This window comes from Oncorhynchus nerka, linkage group LG13 (assembly GCF_034236695.1).
Source record: "Oncorhynchus nerka isolate Pitt River linkage group LG13, Oner_Uvic_2.0, whole genome shotgun sequence".
Classification (NCBI taxonomy): Eukaryota; Metazoa; Chordata; class Actinopteri; order Salmoniformes; family Salmonidae; genus Oncorhynchus; species Oncorhynchus nerka.
The window spans coordinates 13,898,268-13,922,375 of NC_088408.1; the positions used below are offsets into that span (position 1 = coordinate 13,898,268).

Here is a 24,108-nt window from a genome sequence, read left to right on the forward strand (position 1 = left end):
GCTGGCTGCTCAGCTCAGCTCGTTTCATCACAGAATCTCCAGTTCAGTTCAGTAAAACAGCTGTCGTCCACATCTCTCTCTGGATCTCCGGATCAGTGTGTTTTTCAGAAATTAGTATGTTTACATGCACACTAATAACTCAATAAAAAAAAACAAATCATGGCAGAAGGCCAAGTATGGCGTTAGTCATGTAAACAACTTACTCTGCTTATCTTCATCAGCGTAAGATCATAATCTAAGTAAGCATACGCTCAATAAAACACCTGGTTTTCTGAGCAATCTTTCAAATGATTACAAGATGTAAATTCCTTAATCAGAAATACAGCGGTGTATTTGATCTGCACATGTGCTAGCATGAGTTTCCTTCTTTTACGCGAGTGAAGTGAGTTCGGAAAAACTCAAAGGATTCATCTTAGAAATAGTTTTAGGCTTCGCAACAAATATCATCATCGCTGTGGTAGAATATTTATTTCGATTGGCGATTTTCAGCATTCATAAAAGTCTCATCAGGGGGCCTGATATCAGATTTGTCCATGTAAACAGGATTAGAAGGAAAATTGTAGTTCTTGAAACGCGTGTAAACATTTAAATGTAACTTTTATATTAATCTGGCTATTCACAATCATCATATTATTGTGGGTATATAACCGTACACACTGATGACCACCATTTGCTTTTGATTTAGCCTACGACAGCATGTTGTAGACAGCATGTTACATCACAAATGTGGTCTGCCACTATCTCATCACAGCACAGCACTAAGATGTAACCCATCTGTTTTTCTCTTTCCACAAGGTACTGTATATGACTGTTTCTCTTTCCACAAGGTACTGTATGTGACTGTGTTTCTCTTTCCACAAGGTACTGTATATGACTGTGTTTCTCTTTCCACAAGGTACTGTATGTGACTGTGTTTCTCTTTCCACAAGGTACTGTATATGACTGTGTTTCTCTTTCCACAAGGTACTGTATATGACTGTTTCACTTTCCACAAGGTACTGTATATGACTGTGTTTCTCTTTCCACAAGGTACTGTATGTGACTGTGTTTCTCTTTCCACAAGGTACTGTATATGACTGTTGCTCTTTCCACAAGGTACTGTATGTGACTGTGTTTCTCTTTCCACAATGTACTGTATATGACTGTTTCTCTTTCCACAAGGTACTGTATATGACTGTGTTTCTCTTTCCACAAGGTACTGTATATGACTGTTTCTCTTTCCACAAGGTACTGTATATGATTGTGTTTCTCTTTCCACAAGGTACTGTATATGACTGTTTCTCTTTCCACAAGGTACTGTATATGACTGTTTCTCTTTCCACAAGGTACTGTACATGACTGTGTTTCTCTTTCCACAAGGTACTGTATATGACTGTTTCTCTTTCCACAAGGTACTGTATGTGACTGTTTTTCTCTTTCCACAAGGTACTGTATGTGACTGTGTTTCTCTTTCCACAAGGTACTGTATATGACTGTGTTTCTCTTTCCACAAGGTACTGTATGTGACTGTGTTTCTCTTTCCACAAGGTACTGTATGTGACTGTGTTTCTCTTTCCACAAGGTACTGTATGTGACTGTGTTTCTCTTTCCACAAGGTGCTGTATATGACTGTGTTTCTCTTTCCACAAGGTACTGTATATGACTGTGTTTCTAGCTGTGTGTGTCGTCTAATTCTATTAGCTCCTGAGTTAGAACTGAAGACTATCCATGTTAATCCTATTGACTCTGGTTGTGGGGCTAACTATAATACTGGTAATGCGGCTCCTTATCAGTAAGTCCTTGCGTGCCTGCCTACTTGCCTAACTGAATCCCTGCCTGCCTACTTGCCTAACTGAATCCCTGAATCCCTACCTGCATCCTTGTCTGCCTGCACACTGTCTCCATTGTAATCTCGCTCACTTGTAATCTGGGTGTGACTATAATGTTGGTAATGCTGCTCCTTTTAACCTTCTCAGTAAATCCTGCATGCCAGCCTAACTTCCTGCCTTCCTGCCTGCCTACATCCCTACCTGCCTACCTGCCTGCACTCTGTCTCCATTGTAATCTTGATCACTCGCTGTGTGTGTGTGTGTGTGCCAGTATGTATGTATGTCTCTCTGGGTTAACATTCCCCTCTCTCCTTCCCTCCCCCTTTTCTGCTCTCTCTCTCTCTCTCTCTCGCTCAGGTGGTGGGCAAGGCTTTCCGTTGCCGTGGTGACCGCTCCCATTCCACATGCCACACAGTGGTAGATCATGCTACAGCGAAGGAGAGGCAGGAAATAACTCTGAGCCAGCATCTCAAATGGCACCCTTTTCCCTTTACTACCTTTGGGAGAATATAGGGAACAGGGTGCTATTTGGAAGAATATAGGGAACAGGGTGCTATTTGGGAGAATATAGGGCACAGGGTGCTATTTGGAAGAATATAGGGAACAGGGTGCTATTTGGAACAATATAGGGAACAGGGTGCTATTTGGGAGAATATAGGGAACAGGGTGCTATTTGGAAGAATATAGGGAACAGGGTGCTATTTGGAAGAATATAGGGAACAGGGTGCTATTTGGAATAATATAGGGAACAGGGTGCTATTTAGAAGAAATATATACTGAACAGGGTGCTATTTGGAATAATATAGGGAACAGGGTGCTATTTATATAGGAAATATAGGGTGCTATTTGGAAGAATATAGGGAACAGAATATAGGGACAGGGTGCTATTTGGAAGAATATAGGGAACAGGGTGCTATTTAGGATAATATAGGGAACAGGGTGCTATTTGGAAGAATATAGGGAACAGGGTGCTATTTGGGAGAATATAGGGAACAGGGTGCTATTTGGAAGAATATAGGGAACAGGGTGCTATTTAGGATAATATAGGGAACAGGGTGCTATTTGGAAGAATATAGGGAACAGGGTGCTATTTGGGAGAATATAGGGCACAGGGTGCTATTTGGAAGAATATAGGGAACAGGGTGCTATTTAGAAGAATATAGGGAACAGGGTGCTATTTAGGATAATATAGGGAACAGGGTGCTATTTGGGAGAATATAGGGCACAGGGTGCTATTTGGAAGAATATAGGGAACAGGGTGCTATTTAGAAGAATATAGGGAACAGGGTGCTATTTAGGATAATATAGGGAACAGGGTGCTATTTAGGATAATATAGGGAACAGGGTGCTATTTGGGAGAATATAGGGCACAGGGTGCTATTTGGAAGAATATAGGGAACAGGGTGCTATTTAGAAGAATATAGGGAACAGGGTGCTATTTAGGATAATTAGGGAAGATAATATAGGGAACAGGGTGCTATTTGGAAGAATATAGGGAACAGGGTGCTATTTAGAAGAATATAGGGAACAGGGTGCTATTTAGGATAATATAGGGAACAGGGTGCTATTTAGGATAATATAGGGAACAGGGTGCTATTTGGAAGAATATAGGGAACAGGGTGCTATTTGGAAGAATATAGGGAACAGGGTGCTATTTAGGATAATATAGGGAACAGGGTGCTATTTAGGATAATATAGGGAACAGGGTGCTATTTGGAAGAATATAGGGAACAGGGTGCTATTTGGAAGAATATAGGGAACAGGGTGCTATTTAGGATAATATAGGGAACAGGGTGCTATTTAGGATAATATAGGGCACAGGGTGCTATTTCGAAGAATATAGTGAACAGGGTGCTATTTAGGATAATATAGGGAACAGGGTGCTATTTAGGATAATATAGGGAACAGGGTGCTATTTGGGAGAATATAGGGAACAGGGTGCTATTTGGAAGAATATAGGGGACAGGGTGCTATTTAGGATAATATAGGGAACAGGGTGCTATTTAGGATAATATAGGGAACAGGGTGCTATTTAGGATAATATAGGGAACAGGGTGCTATTTGGAAGAATATAGGGAACAGGGTGCTATTTAGGATAATATAGGGTGCTATTTAGGATAATATAGGGAACAGGGTGCTATTTGGAATAATATAGGGTGCTATTTGGGAGCCTGCCCGACAGATACTGTTTACACTAGATAGACACAGTATGCCTGGCCTGGCCTAACCCAAACACTGGCCTGGCCTATCCCTGGCGTTGCTTTGCCTGGCCTAATGTATTTCTGTAAAAACATTTTTTGATCACTACTTAAGTTGTTTTTGGGTATCTTTTTCACAACTTTTACTTCATTACATTCCGAAAGATAAGAATGTACTTTTTACTCCATACATTTTCCCTTACACTCAAAAGTACTCATTACATTTTGAATGCTTAGCAGGACAGGACTATTAGCTCACACAAATTCATTGAATAACAGATTCACTACAGATATTATCAAATAAATAAATATATATATATATATATACACACACTTTTTTAAAACAGGTTTTTAACCCCTTATTTCTGGCACTAAACAGTCCAAACTAAACATTCTGAAATTATTCTGACCTCTTACAATTGTCCAGGTTTTGTTACATTACAGCCTCATTCCAAAATGGATTTTACATTATTGATTTTTCTCAACAACAGGTATCCTAGTGGTTAGAGCGTTGGACAGTACCGATAGGTTGCTAGATGGAATCCCTAAGCTGACAAGGTAAAAATCTGTCGTTCTGCCCCTGAACAGGCAGTTAACCCACTGTTCCTAGGTCGTCATTGAAATTAAGAATGTATTCTTAAATGACTTGCCTGGTTAAATAAAGACTTGATTGGAGTCCACCTGTGGTGAATTTGATTGTTTGGACATGCTTTAGAAAGTCAGACACCTGTCTTTATAAGGTCCCACAGTAAAAAAATCTTTATTTAACTAGGCAAATTCTTACTTACAATGACGGCCTACCCAAGCCAAACCCGCTGTGCAAATTGTGTGCCGCCCTATGGGACTCCAAACCACAGCTGGATGTGAAACAGCTTGGATTCAAACCAAGGACTGTAGTGGCACCTCTTTTCTCTGAGAAGCAGTGCCTTAGACCACTGTGCCACTCTGGAGCCCTTGGGAATCCAGTTGACAGTGCATGTCAAAGCAAAAGCCAAGCCATGAGGTTGAAGGAATTGTCCGTAGAGCTCGGAAACAGGATTGTGTCAAGACACAGATCTGGGGAAGCGTACCAAAAAAATGATTCAGCATTGAAGGTCCCAAAGAACACGGTGGCCTCTATCATTCTTAAATGGAAGAAGTTTGGAACCACCAAGACTCCAAACTGAGTAATCGGGGGAGAAGGGCCTTGGTCAGGGAGGTGACCAAGAACCCGATGGTCCCTCTAACAGAGCTCTAGAGTTCCTCTGTGGAGATGGGAGAACCTTCCAGAAGGACAACCACCTCTGCAGCACTCCACCAACCAGGCCTTTATTGTAGATTGGCCAGACGGAAGCCACTCCTCAGTAAAAGGCACATGACAGCCCGCTTGGAGTTTGCCAAAAGGCACCTAAAGGACTCTCAGACCATGAGAAACAAGATCTCTGTTCTGATGGGGCTTCGGGACAAGTCTCTGAATGTCAATGAGTGGCCCAGCCAGAGCCCAGACTAGAACCCGATCGAAAATAGCTTTGCAGAAGACTCGAGGCTATAATTGCTGCCAAAGCTGCTTCAACAAAGTACTGAGTAAAGAGTCTGAATACTTAAGTAAATGTGATATTTCAGTTTTTTATTTGATGTACATTTACCCCAAATTCTTAAAACGTGTCAATCTGTGGTATTGTGTGTAGATTGATGAGGGAAACAAAGTAGTTACTCCATTTTAGAGTATACTTTCAGAAAATGTTTAATGTTTTTTTGTTTGTATTATGCTAATTAGATTATGTTAACATTGACCTTCGGGGGTTAAACACTTCAAAATGTGATGTGTGAAACAACTCCGAAATTTGACGTTTGAGAAAAATGGATTTAACATCTAATTCTGACGTGAGACTGTGAGAGCTGGTTGGTCTCCGCATGTATAAACCCTGAGAAGCAATGCTGTAAACTGAGATGGGAGACAACACACTTTATCTTTACGCCCTGTCATTATCAAGAGAAGAGAGAGAAAATACCCCACTTTCACAGCACTGACAAGTAGTTCTGGACAGGATACCAAGAAAGAGAATAGGGCATACATGAAAACTAAAAAAGAGAGAGTGTGTGTGTGTGAGAGAGACTCTGCTTTTCAGGTCAGCTTCAGACAGAGAGAGATGACTAGTTCCTTCATGTGCTTTATGTTCAGACTCTTAAATTTGTTCCACATGGCTTGCTGTGTGTGAGTGGTGTGTGTGAGTGTGCTTCCCTGCTTGTGTGTGTGTGTTTCAGTCTGTGTGTGTGTGTGTGTGTGTGTTGGCTTGTGTGAGCCTGCAGCCAAAAGAGATCAGACTCAGTGTCCAGATTTCAGGGTTAAAGTTCATTCCCAGCGGACCTTGGGAAAGCAACCATTTCAAAGTGGCCTCTCTCTCAGTCAAAACACTTCTGCTGCCAGGAAAACACAGAACTCCTATATAAAACACAGAACTCACAGAACACAGAACTCCTATATAAAACACAACTCACAGAACACAGAACTCCTATATAAAAGACAGAACTCACAGAACACAGAACTCCTATATAAAACACAGAACTCACAGAACACAGAACTCCTATATAAAACACAGAACTCACAGAACTCCTATATAAAACACAGAACTCACAGAACTCCTATAGAAAACACAGAACTCACAGAACACAGAACTCCTATATAAAACACAGAACTCACAGAACGCAGAACTCCTATATAAAACACAGAACTCACAGAACTCCTATAGAAAACACAGAACTCACAGAACACAGAACTCCTATATAAAACACAGAACTCACAGAACGCAGAACTCCTATATAAAACACAGAACTCACAGAACTCCTATAGAAAACACAGAACTCACAGAACACAGAACTCCTATATAAAACACAGAACTCACAGAACGCAGAACTCCTATATAAAACACAGAACTCACAGAACTCCTATAGAAAACACAGAACTCACAGAACACAGAACTCCTATATAAAATACAGTACTCTAACTCCTATTTACAGTATGCTGCAGCTGAAAAGGACTAGGGAAGAAGAAGGTGTCTTAAAACTTCTTATGGCTTGGGGGCAGTATTTCGACATCTGGATGAGAAGCGTGCCCAAAGTAAACTACCTGTTACTCAGGCCCAGAAGCTAGGATATGCATATAATTGGTAGATTTGGATAGGAAGCACTCTAAAGCTTCCAAACACTGTTAACCTCTCTGGGATCGTTCGGGACGCTAGCATCCCACCTCTCCAACAGCCAGTGAAATTGCAGGGTGCCAAATTCAAAACAACAGAAATCTCATAATTAAAATTCCTCAACCATACAAGTTTTTCACGCCATTTTAAAGATACACTTCTCGTTAATCCAACCACAGTGTCCAATTTCAAAAAGGCTTTTCAGGGAAAGCAGAACATATCATTATGTTAGGTCAGCAACTAGTCACAGAAAGCATTCAGCCATTTTCCAACCAAAGAGAGGTGTCACAAAAAGCAGAAATATAGATAAAATTAATCACTAACCTTTGACGATCTTCATCAGATGACACTCCCAGGACTCAATGTTACACAATACATATATGTTTTGTTTGATCAAGTTCATATTTATATCCAAAAACCTCAGTTTACATTGGCGCCATATTCAGAAATGCCTCCAAAACATCCGGAGAAATTGCAGAGAGCCACATCAAATAACAGAAATATTCATCTTAAACTTTGATGAAAGATACATGTTTTACATAGAATTAAAGATAAACTTGTTCTTAATGCAACCCCTGTGTCAGATTTCAAAAAAGATTTACGGCAAAAGCACAATATTCAATAATCTGAGAACAGCGTTCAGCCACAAAAGTAAGCCATGCAGTTACCCACCAAATTGTGGAGTCAACAAAAGTCATAAATAGCATTATAAATCTTCACGTACCTTTGCTGATCTTCATCGGAATGCACACCCAGGACTCCCACTTCCACAAGAAATGTTTGTTTTGTTCGATTACGTCCATATTTATGTCCAAATACCTCCATTTTGTTTGCACGTTTAGTTCACTATTGCAAAGGCACAATGTGCAAGCGCAAAATCCAGACAAAAAGTCAAAAGAGTTCCATTACAGTTTGTAGAAACATGTCAAACGATGTTTACAATCAATCCTTAGGGTCTTTTTATAATAAATCTTCAATAATATTCCAACCGGACAATAGCGTATTCATTACAGAGGAAAAAGAAGTAAACAACTGATTGGCCTCAGCCTAGTCCACTTGTTGAAACAGCTCTTATTCGACACCCTTCAACAATAGAAGCCTCAAACAACTTTCTAAAGACTGTTGACATCTGCTGGACGCCTTTGGAAGTGCAATATGGCCCCATAGACACAGGATATTGGATAGGCAATCACTTAAATTAAACTACCAACCTCAGATTTCCCACTTCCTGGTTGGATTTGTCTCAGGTTTTCGCCTGCCATATGAGTTCTGTTATACTCACAGATATCATTCAAACAGTTTTAGAAACTTTAGAGTGTTTTCTATCCAATTACTACTAGTAATATGCATATATTAGCATCTGGGACAGAGTAGCAGGCAGTTTACTCTGGGCATCTTATTCATCCAAGCTACTCAATACTGCCCCCCTGTCACCAATAAGTTAAAAAATAATGTCTGTGAGTATAACAGAATTTATATGGCAGGCGAAAATCTCAGGACAATCCATCCAGGAAGTGGGATTTTTTTGATGTGGGTAGTTTTGCCTATAGAGTATTTAATGGATTAGGACCCATGTTGCAGTTCCTATGGCTTTCACTAGATGTCAACAGTCTTTATAGATGGTTTCAAGCTTGTTTTCTGAAAAATGAAGAAGAATGAGACTTTTCTGTCAGTGGACTGTAGAATCATGCAGTGCTGGTTTGCGCACGTGACCGAGTGTGCGCCGTTCATTGTTTTTCCTTTCTATTGAATACGCTATTGTTCGGTTAAATTATTATCGATTACTTTGACAATTGACAACTTGAGGATTAATTATAAACATCGTTTGACATGTTTCGACGAACTTTACCGGTACTGATCCAAGATGGTGTAGCAGTCGGACGTGTGTTTTGTCTTGTCCCGTCCTGTATAGTGTAAATATAGTTTTTCCTCTTTTTTTTTTTTCTGTATATATTTCGTACATATTTTAATCTCACTTTCCAACTACAGGCTGAATATACTCTCCTGCAACCCGCATCACCCAATGTGGTACGGATCTGCTTTTTCTATACTTTAGAATCGGAACCCTCATCAGAAGCTAGCCGCTAACTAGCTACTAGCTAGCCACTGCTAGCGGTCTTCAACGCTAACTAGGACACCAGCGCGACATCTACCCAAAGCATATCAGACTGCTTTTTCTCTACCACATCTCCGGATTCCTACCGCAAGCTCTGAACCTTTATACCGGATCATCGTAAATAGCTAGCTGCAATCCGAGTGGCTACTCCTGGCTAACGTCTCTGTCCCAGAGCAAGCACCAGTTAGCCTGGAGCTAGCCTCGAGCTAAGCCCATCTCCGACTAGCCGAAGAGGTCCAAAAATACCTAATTTGCCAATTGGCCTGGACCCTCTACTGACCCTCTACTGCAGACACGGAGCCCCGCCGATCCATCACGACTGGTCCGCCGACATAATCGTCCGAGGGGGTTTCAACAGGCTTTTCCGCTGCGACATCGCCAAAGATCCATCTGCTGGCCAAGGCCCGCGAGCTTTCTGAACCGCTGTATCTCCAGCTCACCGCATGAAGAGGAATAAACAGACTCACCCCATCGCGACGTCCCCCAAAGGTTAACTCTCTAGCCCTCGCTATCTCCCTGCTTGCTAATTCGGCCTGCTAACGGCTAGCTTGTCAAGCTCCGGTCCGCTAACTTCTACCTTGTCTAGCTCGGGCCTACGAACTGTTAGCTTGTTAGCACAGGCCTGCTAACCGTCTGAACCACCGCGTCCCAATCACTCTCTGACCCCATTTACTTTCTCTTTTTGATTTTTAATTTGTTTATACCTTCCGGAAACCTGCCTCACCCAATGTGATACGGAATCGCTATTACTTTTACTCTTATTTTTATGACAAACTCAAGAACCTAGCTACAAGCTAGTTAGTCATTGTTAGTTTAAAAAAAAAACCTGGATAACACTCGCCAGCCCAGCCCCCCTGCCCATCCACCGCTGCCCCCTGGACACTGATCTCTTGGCTACATAGCTGACGCACGCTGGACTGTCCATTAATCACGGTACTCCTTTCTGCTTGTTTGTCTTACCTGTCGGCCCCGTTGCCTAGTCAACGCCATTTTACCTGCTGTTTGTTGTGCTAGCGGATTAGCCTCGCCTACTGTTTTTAGCTAGCTTTCCAAATTCAACACCTGTGATTACTGTATGCCTCGCTGTATTTCTCTCTCAGATGTCAATATGCCTTGTATACTGTTGTTCAGGTTAGTTATAATTGTTTTAGTTCACAATGGAGCCCCTAGACCCACTCTGCATACCCCTGTTACCTCCTTTGTCCCACCTCCCACACATGCGGTGACCTCACCCATTACAACCAGCATGTCCAGAGATACAACCTGTCTCATCATCACCCAGTGCCTGGGCTTACCTCCGCTGTACCCGCACCCCACCATACCCCTGTCTGCGCATTATGCCCTGAATATATTCTACCATGCCCAGAAACCTGCTCCTCTTATCCTCTGCCCCCAACGCTCTAGGCGACCAGTTTTGATAGCCTTTAGCCGCACCCTCATACTACTCCTTCTCTGTTCCGCGGGTGATGTGGAGGTAAACCCAGGCCCTGCATGTCCCCAGGTACCCTCATTTGTTGACTTCTGTGATCGAAAAAGCCTTGGTTTTATGCATGTCAACATCAGAAGCCTCCTCCCTAAGTTTGTTTTACTCACTGCTTTAGCACACTCTGCTAACCCTGATGTCCTTGCCGTGTCTGAATCCTGGCTCAGGAAGGCCACCAAAAATTCAGAGATTTCCATACCCAACTATAACATCTTCCGTCAAGATAGAACTACCAAAGGGGGCGGAGTTGCAGTCTACTGCAGAGATAGCCTGCAAAGTAATGTCATACTTTCCAGGTCCATACCCAAACAGTTCGAACTACTAATTTTGAAAATTACCCTCTCCAGAAATAAGTCTCTCACTGTTGCCGCCTGCTACCGGCCACCCTCAGCTCCCAGCTGTGCCCTGGACACCATTTGTGAATTGATCGCCCCCATCTAGCTTCAGAGTTTGTTCTGTTAGGTGACCTAAACTGGGATATGCTTAACACCCCGGCAGTCCTACAATGTAAGCTAGATGCCCTCAATCTCACTCAAATCATCAAGGAACCCACCAGGTACAACCTAACTCTGTAAACAAGGGCACCCTCATAGACGTCATCCTGACCAACTGGCCCTCCAAATACACCTCCGCTGTCTTCAACCAGGATCTCAGCGATCACTGCCTCATTGCCTGTATCCGCCACGGAGCCGCAGTCAAACGACCACCCCTCATCACTGTCAAACGCTCCCTAAAACACTTCTGTGAGCAGGCCTTTCTAATCGACCTGGCCCGGGTATCCTGGAAGGACATTGACCTCATCCCGTCAGTTGAGGATGCCTGGTCATTCTTTAAAAGTAACTTCCTCACCATTTTAGATAAGCATGCTCCGTTCAAAAATGCAGAACCAAGAACAGATACAGCCCTTGGTTCACTCCAGACCTGACTGCCCTCGACCAGCACAAAAACATCCTGTGGCGGACTGCAATAGCATCGAATAGCCCCGTGATATGCAACTGTTCAGGGAAGTCAGGAACCAATACACGCAGTCAGTCAGGAAAGCTAAGGCCAGCTTCTTCAGGCAGAAGTTTGCATCCTGTAGCTCCAACTCCAAAAAGTTCTGGGACACTGTGAAGTCCATGGAGAACAAGAGCACCTCCTCCCAGCTGCCCACTGCACTGAGGCTAGGTAACACGGTCTCCACCGATAAATCCACGATTATCGAAAGCTTCAATAAGCACTTCTCAACGGCTGGCCATGCCTTCCGCCTGGCTACTCCAACCTCGGCCAACAGCTCCGCCCCCCCGCAGCTCCTCGCCCAAGCCTCTCCAGGTTCTCCTTTACCCAAATCCAGATAGCAGATGTTCTGAAAGAGCTGCAAAACCTAGACCCGTACAAATCAGCTGGGCTTGACAATCTGGACCCTCTATTTCTGAAACTATCTGCCGCCATTGTCGCAACCCCTATTACCAGCCTGTTCAACCTCTCTTTCATATCGTCTGAGATCCCCAAGGATTTGAAAGCTGCCGCAGTCATCCCCCTCTTCAAAGGGGAGACACCCTGGACCCAAACTGCTATAGACCTATATCCATCCTGCCCTGCCTATCTAAGGTCTTCGAAAGCCAAGTCAACAAACAGGTCACTGACCATCTCGAATCCCACCGTACCTTCTCCGCTGTGCAATCTGGTTTCCGAGCCGGTCACGGGTGCACCTCAGCCACGCTCAAGGTACTAAACGATATCATAACCTCCATCGATAAAAGACAGTACTGTGCAGCCGTCTTCATCGACCTTGCCAAGGCTTTCGACTCTGTCAATCACCATATTCTTATCGGCAGACTCAATAGCCTCGGTTTCTCGGATGACTGCCTTGCCTGGTTCACCAATTACTTTGCAGACAGAGTTCAGTGTGTCAAATCGGAGGGCATGCTGTCCGGTCCTCTGGCAGTCTCTATGGGGGTGCCACAGGGTTCAATTCTCGGGCAGACTCTTTTCTCTGTATATATCAATGATGTTGCTCTTGCTGCGGGCGATTCCCTGATCCACCTCTACGCAGACGACACCATTCTATATACTTTCGGCCCGTCATTGGACACTGTGCTATCTAACCTCCAAACGAGCTTCAATGCCATACAGCACTCCTTCCGTGGCCTCCAACTGCTCTTAAACGCGAGTAAAACCAAATGCATGCTTTTCAACCGATCGCTGCCTGCATCCGCATGCCCGACTAGCATCACCACCCTGGATGGTTCCGACCTTGAATATGTGGACATCTATAAGTACCTAGGTGTCTGGCTAGACTGCAAACTCTCATTCCAGACTCACATCAAACATCTCCAATCGAAAATCAAATCAAGAGTCGGCTTTCTATTCCGCAACAAAGCCTCCTTCACTCACGCCGCCAAGCTTACCCTAGTAAAACTGACTATATCCTACCGATCCTCGATTTCGGCGATGTCATCTACAAAATGGCTTCCAACACTCTACTCAGCAAACTGGATGCAGTCTATCATAGTGCCATCCGTTTTGTCACCAAAGCACCTTATACCACCCACCACTGCGACTTGTATGCTCTAGTCGGCTGGCCCTCGCTACATATTCGTCGCCAGACCCACTGGCTCCAGGTCATCTACAAGTCCATGCTAGGTAAAGCTCCGCCTTATCTCAGTTCACTGGTCACGATGGCAACACCCATCCGTAGCACACGCTCCAGCAGGTGTATCTCACTGATCATCCCTAAAGCCAACACCTCATTTGGCCGCCTTTCGTTCCAGTACTCTGCTGCCTGTGACTGGAATGAACTGCAAAAATCGCTGAAGTTGGAGACTTTTATCTCCCTCACCAACTTCAAACATCAGCTATCCGAGCAGCTAACCGATCGCTGCAGCTGTACATAGTCTATTGGTAAATAGCCCACCCATTTTCACCTACCTCATTCCCATACTGTTTTTATACTGTTTTTTTTATTTATTTATTTACTTTTCTGCTCTTTTGCACACCAATATCTCTACCTGTACATGACCATCTGATCATTTATCACCCCAGTGTTAATCTGCAAAATTGTATTATTCGCCTACCTCCTCATGCCTTTTGCACACATTGTATATAGACTGCCCATTTTTTTTTCTACTGTGTTATTGACTTGTTAATTGTTTACTCCATGTGTAACTCTGTGTTGTCTGTTCACACTGCTATGCTTTATCTTGGCCAGGTCGCAGTTGCAAATGAGAACTTGTTCTCAACTAGCCTACCTGGTTAAATAAAGGTGTTCTCAACTAGCCTACCTGGTTAAATAAAGGTGTTCTCAACTAGCCTACCTGGTTAAATAAAGGTGAAATAAAAAAAATAAAAAAAAACTATTAGGATGTATTCGTCTGCATGTTTTGACCGCCTTTGAGCCAGTGGGTTACTGAACAAAACGCACGAACAAAACAGAGTTTTTGGAATATAAAGAGTGACTTTATCGAACAAAACAAACATTTATTGTGTAGCTGGGACTCTTGTGACTCCAACCAGATGAAGATCTTCAAAGGTAAGTAATTAATTGTATTGCTATTTCTGACTTTCGTGACTCTACTTGGTTGGAAAATGTTTATATGCTTTTGTACACGGAGCGCTGTCCTCCGATAATCGCATGGTATGCTTTCGCCGTAAAGCCTTGAAATCTGACAAGGGGGCTGGATTAACAAGAAGTTAATTTTAAGCTGATGTATAACACTTGTATTTTTATGAATGTTTATATGTCTGTATTTTGAATTTGGAGCTCTGCAATTTCACCGGATGTTGTCGAGGTGGGTTGCTAGCAGAACGCCTGCGCCAGAAAGGTCAATGTTTGTCTTATGGAATGTGCAACTTTATTTTATTTTACATATACCGTATGGTTTACAATGGGTTGTTACTCAACTTAAACAGGTCTTGTATAATTTTGAGATGGAACGTAAAAGCAGTCACACGTCACCTACACTGTATAAGCTTGGAGAACAAGGCTAGAATGGAGGAGATGCAGAGACGTTACATTATTACAGCATAGACACTTCCAATAGGCCAAGGCTGTGAGCTGTGGAACTGGGATAGTGAGCTGTGACTCTGGGATAGTGAGCTGTGGGACTGGGAAAGTGAGCTGTGGGACTAGGATAGTGAACTGTGGGACTGGGATAGTGAGCTGTGACTCTGGGATAGTGAGCTGTGGGACTGGGATAGTGAGCTGTGGGACTGGGAGAGTGAGCTGTGACTCTGGGATAGTGAGCTGTGGGACTGGGATAGTGAGCTGTGGGACTGGGATAGTGAGCTGTGGAACTGGGATAGTGAGCTGTGGGACTGGGATAGTGAGCTGTGGGACTGGGATAGTGAGCTGTGACTCTGGGATAGTGAGCTGTGGGACTGGGATAGTGAGCTGTGGGACTGGGATAGTGAGCTGTGGGACTGGGATAGTGAGCTGTGGGACTGGGATAGTGAGCTGTGACTCTGGGATAGTGAGCTGTGGGACTGGGATAGTGAGCTGTGGGACTGGGATAGTGAGCTGTGGGACTGGGATAGTGAACTGTGACTCTGGGATAGTGAGCTGTGACTCTGGGATAGTGAGCTGTGACTCTGGGATAGTGAGCTGTGGGACTGGGATAGTGAGCTGTGAGACTGGGATAGTGAGCTGTGACTCTGGGATAGTGAGCTGTGGGACTGGGATAGTGAGCTGTGGGACTGGGATAGTGAGCTGTGGGACTGGGATAGTGAGCTGTGACTCTGGGATAGTGAGCTGTGGGACTGGGATAGTGAGCTGTGGGACTGGGATAGTGAGCTGTGACTCTGGGATAGTGAGCTGTGACTCTGGGATAGTGAGCTGTGGGACTGGGAAAGTGAGCTGTGGGACTGGGATAGTGAGCTGTGGGACTGGGATAGTGAGCTGTGACTCTGGGATAGTGAGCTGTGGGACTGGGATAGTGAGCTGTGGGACTGGGATAGTGAGCTGTGACTCTGGGATAGTGAGCTGTGACTCTGGCATAGTGAGCTGTGGGACTGGGATAGTGAGCTGTGGGACTGGAATAGTGAACTGTGAGTCTGGGATAGTGAACTGTGACTCTGGGATAGTGAGCTGTGGGACTGGGATAGTGAGCTGTGGGACTGGGATAGTGAACTGTGGGACTGGGATAGTGAGCTGTGGGACTGGGATAGTGAACAGTGACTCTGGGATAGTGAGCTGTGGGACTGGGATAGTGAGCTGTGGGGCTGGGATAGTGAACTGTGGGACTGGGATGGTGAGCTGTGGGACTGGGATAGTGAACTGTGGGACAGGGATAGTGAACTGTGGGACTGGGATTGTGAGCTGTGGGACTGGGATAGTAAACTGGGACTCTGAGATAGTGAGCTGTGGGACTGGGATAGTGAGCTGTGGGACTGGGATAGTGAACTGTGACTCTGGGATAGTGAGCTGTGGGACTGGGATTGTGAAATGTGGGACTGGGATAGTGAGCTGTGGGACTGGGATAGTGAGCTGTGGGACTGGGATAGTGAACTGTGAGACTGGGATAGAGAGCTGTGGGACTGGGATAGTGAACTGTGGGACTGGGATAGTGAGCTGTGGGACTGGGATAGTGAACTGTGAGACTGGGATAGAGAGCTGTGGGACTGGGATAGTGAACTGTGGGACTGGGATAGTTAACTGTGGGACTGGGATAGTGAGCTGTGGAACTGAGATAGTGAACTGTGAGACTGGGATAGAGAGCTGTGGGACTGGGATAGTGAACTGTGGGACTGGGATAGTGAACTGTGACTCTGGGATAGTGAGCTGTGGGACTGGGATAGTGAACTGTGGGACTGGGATAATGAGCTGTGGGACTGGGATAGTGCCCTGTGGGACTGGGATAGTGAGCTGTGGGACTGGGATAGTGAACTGTGGGACTGGGATAATGAGCTGTGGGACTGGGAGAGTGAACTGTGGGACTGGGATAATGAGCTGTGGGACTGGGATAGTGAACTGTGGGACTGGGATAGTGAGCTGTGGGACTGGGATAGTGAGCCGTGGGACTGGGATAGTGAGCTGTGGGACTGGGATAGAGAGCAGATAGCATAATGTAAGTTCTTACACTTTCCATGCCGATAAAGCTTCTTAAATGGAATTTAATTTGGGTAATAGTGTCTGTCCTTAGTCCACTACTATACCAGTGGCGGTCAGTGCCATTAAAGATAAGGGAGGACACTTCTCTTTTTCATAACCATGGCTTTTACTCTATTACAGCATATTGGAAGATATAACATATTGTTATTCATATTCCATTCACCCAGTTCAATGTAACATCGAGAGGTTTAGGCTACTACATGATACTGTCATTTCCCATCATGAGGTTGCTACAACATAGCCTATGAATGAAAGTTTACAATGTAGGTGACAAATTCAATGCCAACTTGCACACTCTTGTCTGCATCTAGCTGATCTAGGGTGTAATCATTAGTAATCAACAGTTGCAAATGAGAGTTTCTTTTGGACAAATTCTGGTATGTTTATCCCCATTTCGATCCGTTTGTTTCCGTTTAAATTCTTAGTGATCCATTCGCGTGCCAATTCCATTAACGGGATTGATTTGACAACACCCAGTGAAATAGCAGCATGCCAAATTCAAAAACAGAAATACTCATAATAATAATTAATAAATCATACATCGGTTTAAAGATGAACTTCTTGTTAATCGAGCCACAGTGTCAGATTTCAAAAAGGCTTTACGGTGAAAGCAAACCATGCTATTATCCGAGGATAGCACCCAATCAAACAAACACATGAAAATCATATTGTAACCCGCCAGGCGTGACACAAAAGTCAGAAATAACGATATAATTCATGCCTTACCTTTGAAGATCTTCTTCTGTCGGCACTCCAATATGTCCATTAAACATCACAAATGGTCCTTTTGTTCGATAAATTCCGTCGTTATATGTCCCTTTATTTGGCGCGTTTGATTTAGAAAATACACCGGTTCCAACTCGCTAGAAAGTATCTAATAAATTACCTGAACCCAAACATTTCAAACAACTTTCCTAATCCAACTTAAGGTATTTTTAAATGTAAATAATGGATACAATTTAAGACAGAATAAACTGTTCAATACCGGATGAAAACAAAGTGGAGCTTTCAGGTCGTGCGCCCCAACCACAACAGTACACTTGGCTCGACTCCCAGAAAGGAAATGGCTACTTCTTCATTTCTCAAAGGAAAAACATCAAACAATTTTTAAAGACTGTTGACATCTAGTGGAAGCGATAGGAACTGCAAGCAAGTATCTTAGAAATCTAGATCCACATAGAAACCCATTGAATGGAGAGTGACCTCAATTTTTGTTTTTCCTGGTTGGTTTGTCATCGGGGTTTTGCCTGCCAAATAAGTACTGTTATACACACAGACATAATTATACTCACAGACATAACATTTTTAGAAACTTTAGAGTGTTTTCTATCCAATTCTACTAATTGTATGCATATCCTAGCTTCTGGGCCTGAGTAGCAGGCAGTTTACTTTGGGCATGCTTTTCATCCGGACGTGAAAATAGTGCCCACTAGCCTTAAAAAGTTTTAAGAAACGTTTTTCAACAGAATTGGTGGAATGAAAATTCACTGGGGAGGATGGTCCTCCCTTTCCTCCTCTGAGTAGCCTCCACTGTACTATACTGTGTCTCAACTCTCTGTCTCTCTTCCTGTTTATCACCCTCCCTCTCTCTCCCTCGCTATCTGTTAACAATCTACCCAACGTCTTTATCCATTCTCCTCACCCCTCCCATCCGCTAGACCCATCAGTCACAGGCAGGTCTGTAGGGAGGCCGGGCCCCTCAGACACTCTCTACATGGGCTCCTTGACCATTACTCCATTATCACGGCCAAGGCATGGTGGTGGAGGGGATGGAGGACATGGACCAGACATCTAATGTATCCATTTCCCTCCATTTAGAGCACCGATGTCCTACTGTACTCTCAAAATAGATAGTGATTGGGATTGAATGTCCTTTTAAACTGCCAGCCAGCCCACAAGGGACAAAAGAGAGGGAGGAGAGAGGGAGAGGAAGTCAAGGAGAGGGAGAGAAAGTGAAAAGAGAGAGAAGTGATGAGGAGGATGGGAATGAGAGAGAGAGAGAGCGAGAGGAGAAGTGGGGAGGGAGGGAGGAAAAGTGATGGAAAGTGAAGGGTGAAAAGTGATGGAAAGTGAAGGGAGATAGAAAGGCGAGAGGGGGATAGAGAGATAAAGTGGAGGTGGAAAAAAAGATCACAGGATGCCTTCCCAAGCTTCAGATCAGATTGTTTTACTTTCAAATGCCCACTCAAACAGAAGCATCCTCTGGAATGTTGTCAAGTGTCAGGATGCAGCACTTGGTATTCTCAAGGTGCCTTCTAAAAAATAATTCAGAACTCCGGAAAACACAGGAGTTGGCATCTGAGATGATAGAGAGAGAGAGAGAGAGAGAGAGAGAGAGAGAGGGAGAGAGAGAGAGAGAGGGGGGGAGAGAGGGGGGAGAGAGCGATGGATACAGACACACAAAAAAGACAAAGCAATGCTGAATGGTATCCTACCTTGTAAGAGAACTCCATTCTTTCTGATGAAGGGACTCCTTGGCCAAAGTAGAGGACTGCGGAGAGAGAGAGAGATGGTTAATCATGTGGTCATGTAAGCTCTGCTGCAGGCTGCTTCAGACAGACAGAACGTGTGCGTCTGAAATTGCACCGTATTACCAGGGCCATGGTGAAAAGTACTGCCTTATATACAGTTTTATCTTTTCCACCTCATGAAATAACTAGCATTCATTTCATTTAAACTTTTGAATTCGCTTGTCAGAAAGATCTGTACCCTTGTCCGCTAGAATGAACGATATACATCTTCTAGTGATCTATTGATAGGACAGGCGCCTGTCAGTCACAAAGCCAGCGATGTCAAGGAAACACTGTTCTGTCCGTCTGTCCCGCCTCTCTGCACCTGGGTTCTTTTTTATGCCTATTCCTCCTGACAGAGCTGGTGTAACTGAGTCTGGTTTGTAGGCCTCCTTGCTCGCACACACGTTTTCAGTTATGCCCACACATTTTCTATAGGATTGAGGTCAGGGCTTTGTGATGGCCACTCCAATAACTTGACTTGGTTGTCCTTAATAAGCCATTTTGCCACAGCTTTGAAAGTATGCTTGGGGTCATTGTCCATTTGGAAGACCCATTTGCAACCAAGCTTTAACTTCCTGACTGATGTCTTAAGATGTTGCTTCAATATATCCACGTAATTTTCCTGCCTCATGAAGCCATCTATTTTGTGAAGTGCACCAGTCCTTCCTGCAGCAAAGCACCCCCAAACATGATGCTGCCAGCCCCATGCTTCACGGTTGGGATGGTGTTCTTCGGCTTGCAAGCTCCCCCCTTTTTCCTCCAAACATAACGATGGTCATTATGGCCAAACAGTTCTTTTTTTATTTCACCAGACCAGAGGATATTTCTCCAAAAAAGTACGATCTTTGTCCCCATGCTCAGTTTCAAACCACAGTCTGGCTTTTTTATGGCGGTTTTGGAGCTGTGGCTTCTTCCTTGCTGAGCGGCCTTTCAGGTTATGTCGATATAGGACTTGTTTTACTGTGGATATAGATTATTTTGAACCCGTTTCCTCCAGCATCTTCACAAGGTCCTTTGCTGTTGTTCTGGGATTGATTTGCACTTTTCGCACCAAAGTACGTTCATCTCTAGGAGACAGAACACGTCTCCTTCTTGAGTGGTATGACGGCTGCGTGGTCCCATGGTGTTTATACTTACGTACTATTGTTTGTACAGATGAACGTGGTACCTTCAGGGGTTTGGAAATTGCTCCCAACTAAAATGATTTCAATTAGCCTATCAGAAGCTTCTACATCCATGACATAATTTCCTGGATTTTTTAAAGCTGTTTATAGGTACAGTCAACTTAGCGTATGTAAACTTCTGATCCACTGGAATTGTGATACAGTGAATTATAAGTGAAATAATCTGTCTGTAAACAACTGTTGGAAAAATGACTTGTGTCATGCACAAAGTAGATGTCCAAACCGACTTTCCAAAACTATAGTTTGTTAACAAGAAATTTGTGGAGTGGTCGAAATCCGAGTTTTAATGACTCCAACATAAGTGTATTGAAACTTCCGACTTCAATTGTAGACACGGCTGGTAGACAGGAAACAGCAGTCACACACAGCATCAAATAATGTTAAAGAATCAGCAGCCCATTCACTCCAGTAGGCCCCATAAAATCAGAACTATACAAAAAGCACAGCCATTTCATTCCAAAATTAAATTAACAAACCAGCTATCACTTCCCATTGCAAATGCATTTCATCACCATCTCACTAACCTGTCATCATAAATGCAACCATGTTTCACAGTCATTATTTTTACAGATAGCTAACAGCAAGCTAGCTGCAACAAAAAACAGCGCCACTCACCAGATGCCAGTGACCGCTAAAGGGAGGCTAGCGATGGGTTGGTCGCCAATGATTGGCTCTTTTTTTAACAGATCTTTTAGGTGAACGTTGGGAACTGAATCGCATCGGTTAGCGAGACGTTCATTTGGCTCTTTAATTTGCATACCTAATTTGCATACCACTGCTTTTTGGCGATTATCTGCAGATAAATTATAAAAACATTTGATGTATATGCTGAATTCTCACTGCAGGAACAATAGGTATTGGAGAGAGAAACTCATTATGGTCAGAAATATGATACAAATAAAACAGATTGAAGGTTGTGAAAGATAAATGATACTTAAATGGTATTTTTTAAAAGATAAGCCTAGTGATTTGATTAAGGTGTTGACGATGAAGTAGTCAACTGCTGCTTTCTGTGTAGTAAAGCCCATGTTTAACACCTGCTTCATTCTTCAATCATACCTTTAGGTCTATGCGCCTGATGTTGTATAAAAGTGAGGGGTCTGGGGGAACTCCCCCGGATTTGTTTCTTGCCATTTTCCTGTCATTCTATGCTGAACAAAAACAAAAACTCAACATCAAATATTTTACAGTTGTTATAAGGAAATCAGTCAATTGAAATACATTTGTTAGGCTGTAATCTATGGATTTTACATGACTGGGAATACAGATATGCATGTGGTTTGGATGTACTGCTAAATTCTCTAAAATTACGTTTGAGGTGGCTTGTAGTAGAGGAATGAACATTAAATTATCTGGCAACAACTCTGGTGGACATTCCTGCAGTCAGCATGCCAATTGCACGCTTTCTCAAAACTTAAGACATCTGTTGCATTGTGTTGTGTGACAAAACTGCACATTTTAGAGTGGCCTTTCAGTGGCCTTTCATGCTCACTAACAGGGATGTAAACAAATTTGTGCACAGCATTTGAGATAAATACACTTTTTGTGTGAACGGAATATTTCTGGGATCTTTTATTTCAGCTCATGAAACATGGGACCAACATTTTACATGTTGAGTTTATATTTTTGTTTAGTGTATAATGATTCTCAACAGCGAATCCATGTTGACAGAACACAACCTTTTTTATGTATTTTTGCCAAAACAAATTACATTTAAAGAGTAGATTAGACTCGATTTTCTGACTAGGTTACTAATCTACCGCCTTCCCTCAAATTCCCACCCACAGTGATTGATTGACAGGTCTGTAACCCTACCAACTCTGTGACTCAAAACAACCTGCCCCATTCCCTGGCAATCCCAACCACAGTGATTGACTGTTAAAGGGTTAGATCACCCAAATAAAAAATGACACATTGGTTCCCTAACCCAATAAAATAAATAATTTGAAGAACAAACATCATTATATTCCTTACTACTTATTTTCTTACTTCGAAAATAGTGCTGATTGTATAGGCTTAGACGATATCCAAAACAACTAAAAACAAGCCGAAATCATACTGTCTCGCTGATTTCATTATCAGTCATTTTATTTGTATAGTCATGTCTTTCTACTCAATACCAAAATTAATTGAACCATTCTGTGAGGTAAAGTTGTTAAAGTATTCAATCATTTAGCTATGTATTTCAGATGGAATTAAAGGCATTAGAATGTACCAGAGACCACCAAAATAGCTTGTTCTGATATATGTTTTCAAGGGGGCATGTCACCTCGAACATTTCCAGCCTGGAACTATCTGTCTGGCTGTTATTTGTATTTGGCTGGAAACTCCATGTACTTGGGGAAACACTGTATATAGAGAATAGAGGCTTTTTGAGAAGCAGACAAACTGAAATGAAAGCTGGGGTTTTAGCCCATAAGCCACTGATTCTGATTACAGTGATTATATTCCTGGAAGCCCTTGCATTGCCATTCATCTATCCCTATGATTACCACAGAGAATTACAGCCCAACTGATGTGGTCCACAGAGGTGATTTTTCATGACGGGCCCCCAAAACACACACACAAATGAGCTTGCACAAATGCACACACATGGACGCACACAGTCATGAACAGGCGCACAAACACATAACAAATAAACAAACAGACACATATAGCACGCACATACACAATTGCAGGCGAATACAGTCACACACAGCACACAGACACACACACACACACCTCTCGAGATTATTAAACTGCTAATGGAGCAGATAGTAACTAATGATCGTATTCGTCTTCACAGATATTCACACACACAGAAGATGGAGATGAGTATTTTGTTCACAGAAGTCTCACTCACATGTTCAGTTCCCTCTGTGTATCATTCTCCCCTTCTCTCTCTCTTCCTATCTCTCCACTCTCCCTCTCCACTTCCCTCTACTCCCCTTCTCCCTCGTTCTCTCTTTCTCTTACTCTCTCTCCCCCTCGCCTTCTCTTTCTCTCCCCCCCCCCCCCCCTCTCTCTCTCTGTTGTCCTACTGCTCTCTCTCTCTCTCTCTCTCTCTTTCTCTCTCTCTCTCTCGCTCTCTCTCTCTCTCTCTCTCTCTCTCTCTCCTTTTTCCTTCTTGCACCAGGCAACAAATAGCTATGTGGTGCACCAGTCTCAGCCCATGTGTTGCCATGGAGGCGTTCCCGTCGCCTAGCAACCAGTGCATTAATCGGTTTGTGAGGAGCTAACTCGTGGCAGACGGTCGTTCAGCCCTCGTCCTCCCTCTCTCCCCCTACTTCCCTCGAGACTCCCTCCCCCCATCCAGATGCCTACGGGGTGTGAAGGAATGTGCCTGGTTGCTGAACAGATACCCAGCATCCTCTAATCTTCCTCACTTCCTCTTTCTGCCCCATAGAACCCCTAAATGTTCTGGATGTGATGTATTGCAACACCTTGACCCTAACACACCCAAACATACTGTAGAGCCTGGCTATACCCTAACAACCCAGACATACTGTAGAGCCTGGCTATACCCTAACAACCCAGACATACTGTAGAGCCTGGTATACCAT

At 43.5% G+C, this 24,108-nt stretch overlaps 1 protein-coding gene across 1 annotated transcript in view; it reads right to left on the reverse strand.

The window, feature by feature from the left end:
- LOC115117491 (forkhead box protein N3-like) overlaps positions 1 to 24,108 on the reverse strand; it is a 127,797-nt gene that overhangs the window by 25,627 nt on the left and 78,062 nt on the right. The window contains exon 4 of the mRNA XM_029645962.2: positions 19,305 to 19,360. Within this exon, the coding sequence (XP_029501822.2) occupies positions 19,305 to 19,360 (56 nt within the window). The remainder of the gene's footprint in view (positions 1 to 19,304; positions 19,361 to 24,108) is intronic.